At 45.7% G+C, this 10,333-nt stretch overlaps 1 protein-coding gene across 1 annotated transcript in view; it reads right to left on the reverse strand.

Annotated features, from left to right (window-relative positions):
• The window catches only part of P3H1 (prolyl 3-hydroxylase 1), a 179,035-nt gene extending 169,535 nt beyond the window's left edge, over positions 1-9,500 (reverse strand). Inside the window, exon 1 of the mRNA XM_069240258.1 lies at positions 8,897-9,500. Coding sequence (XP_069096359.1) covers positions 8,897-9,391 — 495 coding nt within the window. The 5' untranslated portion in view covers positions 9,392-9,500. The remainder of the gene's footprint in view (positions 1-8,896) is intronic.
• Between the last annotated feature and the right edge of the window lie 833 nt (positions 9,501-10,333).

Consider the following 10,333-nt stretch of genomic DNA (forward strand, 5'->3'; position numbering starts at 1 on the left):
TAAGGTAAAATATCTCAAACTAAATAGGATGGATGGGACCTAAAAGTTTTCTTAATTTTCCTCGAAGCAACACTGCAAAGCAATGGCTCACACTCTTGTTGAAGCTACTGGCAGCAGTATAAGGAATCGTCTCTTTCCTGTATTGACACCTACCGAGGGCATGTGCAAATGGGACTTTCCCCCGTTAGTGGGGGGGGAGGCGAAAAAAGTGCGTCATTTTTTTTTTTAACACCTGAAGAGCAGGCGTTAAAGGAGGCACACCATTATTCATAACTGGCCTCAATGGGCTTTGCAGGATTATCGCTTCGAACTAGCATAAAAAAATGTTGATGGTAGTTCCCTAACTCCCACCATGGTGAGTTGTATCTTAGATACGGCGCACACATGGTGTTGTTAGGGGGCGCTAAGGGGCGAAAGAAAAGTGGCGCTGTACTGGGTGTAGCGCCACTTTTTTTTTTTTATCTGACCCTTAGTATTTTATTCCCAAACACGGATAACCTTAGGCTCTAATGGAAACTGCCTGACCGTGTGAAATTGTTGGAAAAAGCGGTAGCAGAGAAAATGGAGGTTCTTATGGGGTTCCTAATAGACAATCATGAAAAATGGGTGATCATAAAAAATATTTGTGGCCCTTTGCTTTAGGAGTAGACAGTCCCTTTCTAAACCTCTGACACCAGCCCACTCGTCCCCACGGTGGTTCACTCACGCCAGCTCCGTGGCCAACCGTCACTTGCACAGAGCTTTAAACTCGCTCCTCTGTGATCGTGCAGTGGTGGCCACTCTACAGAAGCAGTATGAACTAGTTACGAAGTGGGGAAGGGAGGCAGTGGGCCATATTAACATACGCTGCTTTTTGGAGAGCTGTATCACACATAAGAAAGATCCCATGATCAGGCAAGCACGTCAATTAGTTGCCACCTAACAGGCGAGGAATGGGTGGCTTATTTCTCAAAGATCTACGTTGACAACGAGCGTAACTGTGGGCAGGTAGCTCTTAGGGACCGACCAGCTTGAACTTATGGGTGCTATCCAAGAGAGTGCGGGGGACAAAGCACCAGGGTCGGACGGCGTCCCCATTGATCTAATTACGTGTTATGTGAAATTTTCTGGTACCGCCCTCCAAACTGCAGTACCATAAAGATGATAGTTTTGGCAGTGGTGCAGTTGGGAGTCTAAGAGGGCTTTGCTTGCATGCTCAGTCTTGTACTTACTGGCTGTAATGTTAGTTTATTGGTTGCTGTACAGTGCGAGGGGTCCCTTGCTTCTCAACGGTAAGTTGACTTCGGACAAATATGTAATGTCCATATAAAAGCTCGGCATCTGGGAGGATTGCAGTGGTATTCTGGTTTATGTCACCTTCTTCATGCACCGTTTTAAGTGCAAAAGTGTAAGAGCCATTGATGATCCTTTTAGTCTTGCTTACAATACTGACAGTGATAAGGCAGATGTTAATGTGAGTGTTCAGGGGGCACCACTGAAAAAGACATTAGGAATCTTGTGATCTTCAGCGATCGCTTGTTTAGATTAATCAGTCAGTCAGGTAACACTTTAGAGAGTTAGAATAATCGTGAATGTTCATTCCTATGGGTTTACAGTTTCAGTATCTAGAGCATTAATGAGCAACTACGCACGGAGGTCAGGTTTGCACATCTTTGACAACCGTAGTCCTGCTTTGATGTCACTAAATGAGAAAAAAAACACTGCAGATTATTGTAGCAGTTAGTTGGCACTTTTCAGGTGACTAGGCCATGATAAAAGCTCCCCTCACTATCCATACCGGGGGCTACAAGCTCAGCAACATTTTATGGACTAGAGTTTATCCAGGAAGGCATAGGTCGTTGGCAGCAATTGATCGAAGAGAGAGGTGGGAAAGGTAAGGGCTCAGGCTACAAGAAGATGCTGAGATGACGTAACGGCTATCGTGAGCATTATGAAGCAGGAAAGGAAGGGTGAGATCATGGGTCTGAAAAGGAGAAATTGTTAATTTGAGTTTCTTGAGAAGCAGGTAACTATTTAGTGGAAGCGATTACGAGCCGAAGAGGTGGACCTAAGTAAAATGAGATTGACAAATGATTGATGAGTTGAAAAGTATTGTATCAGAGGGCAAATTAAGCATTCAGCGTAGGATGTTCCCAACCTCCCAACTAGGGAATCCTTTATGGCGACATGGGGAGTGAGCATGTCCCATCCGTCAAGGGTGACATGCCATGGGTGACATGACTTACTTTGTGTCCTGCTCTCCAACCACTGATTGTCTTAAAGGCATTCCCCAACCCCAGCATGTGGCCAAAACGGATTCCCTAGTTGGGAGTCAAGATGTGAATATACCATGTTTTAGGCGAGTGAAACCTCAGTATGCATGCATGAGTATGTTGCATGTTATGTATGTTTGAAAGAACACAGGAGCAGTTTTCTTTTGTCTTGATGAAAACTCTGGACCCAAGAAGCCTTCACTTTTGGAGCTGAAGCAAGGTAACCATTTACTAGGGTAATAGGACCATTAAATCCTTTCCCCACAAACAGAATACCTTGTAGGCATACCAAAGCAACCCCTAATAAAGGGATGCCTTGATTGTTAGACGTATTTTTATTATCTCCTGAGGACCCTGGCATGAATTATAATCAAAGTGCTCTGTAGTATACAGTTGAGCCCATCCCGGTTTTGAGGCCCAAGATGAGATCCCTTGATGAAGCGTGCCTCTACTAGAGTGGATGAGGTACTAAGAATGAATATTTTAATTCTTTGTCAGTAGGATAAGGTTGTATATCTTTTTCCTCATAGCAAACTAATCAGGTGTGTGATAAGTTGTGTAAATTGTTAGTCTGCCCACGGAGTGTGTATCCCTTTCCCTCTATACTCAAGGTCTCTCTTCCCTTCCAGGACCCAATGATACTCCCATTGGGGTTTTTGTTTGATAGAAGGAAGGGGGGGATGGACAGAATGACTGATTGAAAAATGTTGTAAGTTATCTGGAAACACTTTTTTTTTTTATTATAGCAAAAACCAGCTGTGGAAAAGATATTGAATCCCAAAATGATGAGATCGTTCACTTTAGTGCAATCTTTGGACTGGTAGAAAGTTTACACAAGGGTTCAGGTACAACTGTGCACTAAAAAGTGTGTTCTTAGTTACAAACTAATAAATAAATAGTTCAGAATCAAGGGCAGATGGCAATCATTTAGATGTGATTTCTGCTCCCCTGCGCCCTTTAATTTTTGAGGGCAAATGCAGATTTGCAGTGCTCACTGAAAGCAGTTCACTACAGACTAGATGGGTGTGAACCAGCAGGAATGGTGATTGTACTACTGAATATCAGTCCCCAGCATATCGTGGTACAGGAATATTGAGGAGCCAAAACCAGAACCGCTTCTGTGGTTGAAAACGTAGGCCTTCAATTTCTTCTTGTATGAAACCTACCTTTTCTGCATGGTCATCCTGTATTTTTCGTCTTTGCTGAACTCTATATTTTTGCTGGCTTTAAACCTCTTTGGTCCTTAGCCTGCTACCCAATACTAAAGTGCCTGTGCTCCCTCTTTGAACATGTTTGAATTGTCTTTTTCCTAACTGGTATGTTTGACTTAGCATTGAGTCTCTAGTATCACACATTGTGTACCGTGGTCCTGAAAGTTAAACACAACTGCTGGATTGCAGCACACATTGACCCATCCACTACAGTGGCAGTGCAAACAATGATTCAGGCCTATCAGTATAACCTGACTGTAACAGGGCAGAACATGTACTGTGACCTGTCAAAGTAAATCTCATTTGACAGGTATAAAACGTATTTTTAAATATTAATGTCACCATTATATAGGCTGTGTAGCCCACAAGGTGTGTGTGGTATTTAAGAGTAGCACATGTAGAAATTTCAAGATAGCATGTCCACATAGTAACAAGCACCCAAAAGCTATCTTTACTATAGGAGGACTGCTTGGCCTGTAGACAAACAATTGACAGCAATATTAAAGGCTTATAATAAGGGACCAGAAAGAAAAAAGATTAAATCACTATTTTAACCATTATTAAAAGTGGAATTCAGTGGTGAAGTTGATTTTTAATAACTATTAAGGAAAATGATGTGGGAGGACATTACAATTACTGTAGGACACTCCCTATATTCTCCCCTAGTCTTTAGAGCCCAAGTTTAGTGTAGCCAAAATCTTTTGCTATTTTGAAAATGCCCTAAGTGGCTATGGGTGACCCTGGGAACTTTTACCCTATTGATTAGGGCGTCCCAGTATTCATTCCCACCCATTAGCTAGTGGTAGGCATAAATGTGGTAGCTCAAGGCTCCCACGACAGAACTCTTCAGAGCCTGCAGAAGATCAGAAGAGGACTGGACCTGCTGTCTGTGACTTGAAAGGCACCATTAGGGACTGGACCTGCTTCTTCTCATACCCAGGACAAGAAAGTTATGACTGAACAGGAAGTCAATCTTAGGACTCCAAGGGTCATAAGATTGACTTCCTGTTCAGTCTACAGGGATACAACAAGCTACAAAAGGTCTTTTCCTGGAAGTACCCAGCTGACCAGTGGCAACTGGATCTGTACTGCACCCTACACTTGGCCTCTTCCTGACAAATTTGACTTTCTTAGTGCCTCCCATGAGGTTGTGTGCAGGCTTATTAGGTGTTCTTGTGTGGTGGATTGGGGCTTAAAGGACTTAGGGTTTGATTCAGAACTTGGCGGACGGGTTACTTTGTCACAACAGTGATGGATACCCCATCCGCCGAAATCTAAATCCCACAGAATATAATGGGATTTATATTTTGGCTGACAGGATATCCGTCACCATTGTGATAGATTAACCCATTCGCAAAGTTCGAAATCAGGCCATAAGTCAGGAGGTAAAATCTTTAACCAGAACAAACATGGTTGGTGTACCAAGCCAGTGTGCCATCACGGTCAGGTTCAAATTGTACCTAGGTTCCAGTCAGCCCCAACCATTGACTATCACTGGTGCTCTGTGCTTTGGCCACTATTTCTACTTCAAAGTTTAAACGTTCATACTTCAGGTTCTCCTTACTCAATTTTTGTCATTTTGGTGTCATTTTATTGGTTCATTTTTACTCTAACCTTTTGATACACCGGTGTGAACGTCTAGTCAAGCCGATGGCCTGTGTTGTGGTGCTACTGGATTTGGGGGGCACTCCTGCTGTGTCAGACTGCTTTCTTGACGAACGGCAGAGGAGAGGGCACTCCAATAGGAAGCAGTTGCCAAATAAAAACTTCATAGACTTAAACTCTAAATCATATTTGGTGTCTGGAAATGGACTATAAGAAGGAGAGCTGTGTAAGGAGGAGAAGCTGTGTAAGACTTCTGCCTTTGACCAGGATTTGGGGTCAAGTTCACCTAGTCTCCCCGATTGGTATTGGGACATCATCAAGGGAATCCAAGAACACCTGCCCTTGGAACCTGCAGCGCCAGTGCCTGCCTGCTTGCCAAAATCAGTGAGCCCTGTGAAGGAGAGGAGAGCTTTGGAAGAAGCAAGGTCCAGTGGGGCACCCTCGTAGCGAGTTGTGGGAGATGGCTGTTGCACCTATCTGGCTGAAAAGTCGACCACCCTTAAATGACCACTGTGAAGTGAACCGTGACCGTTGCTGCGTTGATCAGGTTGGTGCCCGTAGGCACCTACCAAGTCAGCAACCCCGTATGTCAGGTCAGACCACTGTGAATATTATTGCTGTGCAGATCAGGCAATATCCCGGGTGCGGAACCAAGTTGGCCAACCCATATGCCAAGAGGGCCTCCGCTAAAAATGCTGCTGTGCCAATAGGGCCATAACCTGTGTGCTGAGGAAGCACAATGACACCATATGCCATGGGAGGCCACCTGAACAAGGCAAAGGGCATGGTCTGGTCGGGACAGTCATCTGAAGAAGAATGTCATGGTGGTGACCCGATTGTGCCCAAGCCGTGACTGAGGACCAGCCAAATGCAGCCCTATTGGGATGCACATGTGAAAGACTTGCAGAGGAAGTCACTGCAGCTTCAGCATCCGTACAGGGTGGGGTTCAGAGACTCTTGTCACTTGGATCCTGTTGGTAAGGGTAAGACTGACTGATGGACAAGATGGCCCCAGGAGATCTTGCCTGTCAGATAGGGCTTCAGCACTGGAACACTTCTGCCTTTACTAAAAAGTTTGAGTTGGACTCCTGAGACGTGGATTACTAATGGGAGCTTAACCTGAATATCACCTTTAGTCAATGGTAACTACCTACTACCACTAGGAGATGGGAGTGGGACTCCAGGAGCCACCCATGAAACACTAGAGCCTGGACCTCAGGAGACCGTGTGTATTGTTTGTGAATGTCCTATTTCACTTCATGTTCGTATAGCAATACTCCTTTATCCATGAAAGCGAGTATTTGACTGGACAGCCATTTAATGCTGCTATATGTATTTTGAGTTGTGAGCCTGTGTTCGCCCCTGTGTCTACCCATTCCCACACCTCCTAAGAGCCTTTAGACAGCTCAACCCACGCTACCACTGAAAGTCAAATACTGAATGGATACTTAGCCCAGTTACTCAGGATCCATAGTAGGCCGGGACAACAGAGGTAAAATGCCTCAACCACCACAGTTCGGCCCAGTAGCTCCTGTTTCCCTGTGGCCCTCTGAACGGAGGGATTGGGCCGACCGAAAGTGCACTTCAAGTATTGTATTAGACATAATTGATTTTCTACACCAAATAGTTACAATTGGTCTGTTGGAAAGAACTCAAAACGGATACCGAGGAGCACCACAAAGAGGGTTGTGTTACTGAAATCCTTTTTCAGAAACCTTTTATCAGTGCTATAAATGGGCAGGTACTATCCGGTACTGAGTATCTGCACTTCTTTAATTTGAAGGGGAGAGCACTAGCACTTCTGAGAACTCCCGCAATACAATACAATCGATCAGTAACGGCACTTCTCAGGAGCAAATAGGTACTCAAAATTCTATTTTTCCATCTAAAGCACTGCTTTAAATAACGTGATGTTTTGATGCTCTAACACTGAAGAGGGCGCACGGAGCAATGGCGCTCGACTTTCAATAAAATAAAGAATAACATTTTGCTCAACTTAGAAATTGCTAATTAACTTCAAGCGCTAACACGATGAAGTTCCAAAACCTCTGCAAAATGTATAACAACGTAGATGCAGGAATGTTTATGGTAGGTATGCGACCAGAAGCCAGAACTGTTTCCCTTGCAAAGACATCAATCCTAGGCCACCCGTACAATTAACACGCCTGTTAGTTTTGGTGTGGAATAATTTTCAAATTGATTTATTTGAAGACTAAAGCACTATGATATATATTACCTTCTGAACCTATTTAAAACATTACTGCGGTTTAGACATTTACTAAATGTTAACGTTTGGCCAAAAAAAGAAAGAACCGCGGATAACAAATGTGATGCACAGCTGCAAAGAAAGTTATCAGGCGGCTCTCTGATCTTGCAGGCTCTAGAGATGTTTTCTGCAGACAGGAGCCGGCTGATGATGTGTAACGTCGAGATTTGTGGGGGCGTGGAAAGGGGTAGCCCCCTCCACTACTGTGCATGCACAGACAAGGGTAGCACTAGCAGCCTCCACCCATCCCTGTACGTGGCATCCTGACCCCTGGAGGGGCGGGCGAACTGCAACCTCCCCGGGAAGTTTTCGACGGCGTGCAGAGCGAGGGACACCCTCCCTCACCATGGCGCGTGCTAGTAAGAATTCAGCGCCTGCGGCTCCTGTTTTACCTGCCGCCTACTTCACGCCCAACCGACCTGGTACACACGAAAATAATTCGCAGCCTAGATTCACAAGTAGTTGATTGCACGGAATATGGCCTTTCGTAAGGGGACTAGTAAAACTAGTACATGCAAAGTGCTCCAATACCTTCGGTCGAGTGGCGCTATATAAAGCTGTATAAATAAATTGCGACTACAGTGACAGAGTGTATTGAACCCGATGAGCCGTTGGAGTGTTTCCAAGGCGGGGAGAGCGCGCACTATAGTGCCCAGTAGGTAACCCATACATGGGAGGTGGCATGCACATTCCTTAAAGCTGGCGCGTAGATATTTGAAGTATGCCATCGTACTGTATTGTAATAGCATATACATAGCGCTATCTGCTACTGACGAGGCGCCGGAGTGCTTTGCGGACGGGTAGCACGCCGCTCCTTGGGATGCCTAAAACGTTAAGAGGCATAGTCATGCATATGGATGACTGTGATAGCTCCTTCAACAACTGTGAAAGGATCACCGACGGGTACTGGAGGCAATGAACGGTGTGTGCCGCCCCCACAAACCGACACCAGGTTACAGATAAAATACGCGCGAGCTCCGAGGTGTGGACTGATAACGGAGACGTGACTGATACCTTATCAGCCGGTGCCTCACAATGTGTGGCTTCCCTATTAGTGTATTGAACTATTTTGTATAACTCGATCAAGATCCAGATTGCCACCAGAGGGGATCCCAGGCAGGCTTCTTTTACCGAACACATTTTGTAGCAAAATCCCACGTTGGACTGCTTTGCCCTCCTCGTAACACTTTTTATGTTATTTTTCCCTAATTCTCATTGTTCCATCGGGGGGTGGGCTCATACCTCCCCAACGCAACCACTAATGGCAGAGTCCATTGCTATTTCCCTACTACTTGGGTGGTGCTCAGATTTTTACTACACTATTGCTGCTGCTGTCCCCAACTCCAAGATTAATTGTGTGTGCCAGCCTGCGCCCACACATTGTTCCCCAAAGGTAACCACGACTCCCACTCCTCTAGGCCAATTGGGGTCTGCTGAAACTACAACTCCCAGATTACACCATTTCCTAAGCGACTATAAAGGACTTCAGCAGTATCTCAGTGAAATGAAAAGATTTGGCAATGCACAAATGCCCCCCCCCCCCCCCCCCCCCCCTCTCTCACCTTGAAGTAAGCCACTTGCAGGTAGTTGTAGGGGCTCCTCTTGCTGAATTCGAGCTCCAGCTCCTCGGCGATCTGGTAGAGGCTAGAGGGGGCACCAAGAAGCCGCAGCTCACAACTCTTCAGGCAGTGGGCTCGGTGAAGCACGGAGCGGAAAAAGTGCAGGTCTTTCAGGGGACGGGGGTCTCCCGGGGGGCCAGGCTCCGTCAGCCCCGCGCAGTGCCCACGACACCACGCCCGGTGGGTGTGCAGGGCCGCCCGGCTGCGCAGCGCCCTCTCCATGTAGAGGATGACCGAAGCCCAGTCCCCCCGGTAGTACGCCTCCACCCCGCTGTCGTAGAGCCGATCGTAGGGCTCCAGGGGGGCCTCGGCCGCCGGGCTCGGGGGCAGCACCAGCAGAACGGCGAGCAGCGCCAGCGTGGCCATGTTCGGGGATGTTAAAAGGGGGGCAGCTCCAACCAGTCCAGTCTGCTGAACTTGCCAACCCAGGCAGAGCATCCAGCAGAGAGAGAGCAGCGCAGGACCCGCTGAGTTGGCACCGGGGAAAAACTACAAGTGTACTGGTTAGCACCACTAGAGGGCCCCGCTGCACGGGGGCGGCATGGAGGCCATCTTGGATTGGGGGTGTACTCTGTCTAGGCCACATATCTGGGTGATCGGATTACTTTGAACAGCCACTCCGTCGTGAGCAGTAAAACTTGTCGGGCCCGTTGATTGAACTGCAAACTGCAGACTAGAAAAACCAAACGTGCAATGCAGCCTTTTCAAAGTATTCTACTACAACATATATTTATAATAATATGATTAAAAATCACTATTGACGAATTTATTATCAATCACGATTGTTTGCGTCTTAAAATAAACCAAGAGGCGCTTACTTTCGTAGTTTCTTCGAATTTTCTAGGTGACCAATTGAAAGGTGCACAATTTTGTATTCTTTAAGAATGAAATGCTAATCTTAGTTGACAACGTTTTAGTTGGACCGTAAGTGACATTTCCAAACCTAATCTCTTAAAACGTCATGCAGGATTTGAGCTGTTCCAGATTATTTTTTTAAACTAAACCGAGAGTCTTGAGGAGTAAAATTAAATGTCACTTTATTGAAGCTGTTAGTGTGTATGCTTTAAATGGAAAATCTTTACTACGTCTTCAAAAAACAGAAAGGACCTTTTTCTGAAATGCAGTGATTCTGAAGCTATATTCCCCAGTTCCCATTTGAAATCAACACTGCCTGCAGATGTGCTCACCCACAAACAAAGCAAAAAACTGTTCTGTTCAAGGAAAATGTACATGACTTATGTGCATTTCTGTAAATTGGTGAATGTGGGGTAGGAGCATGTTATCAAGGAAAATTAGTCCCAGCAATATGTGTTTTATGCTGCCAGCTGTCATGATTCACTACCTACTTTCTACAGAGTTCAAATAACTTGTAGTCTTTGC

The sequence above is a fragment of the Pleurodeles waltl genome, chromosome 6, assembly GCF_031143425.1.
Source record: "Pleurodeles waltl isolate 20211129_DDA chromosome 6, aPleWal1.hap1.20221129, whole genome shotgun sequence".
NCBI lineage: Eukaryota > Metazoa > Chordata > Amphibia > Caudata > Salamandridae > Pleurodeles > Pleurodeles waltl.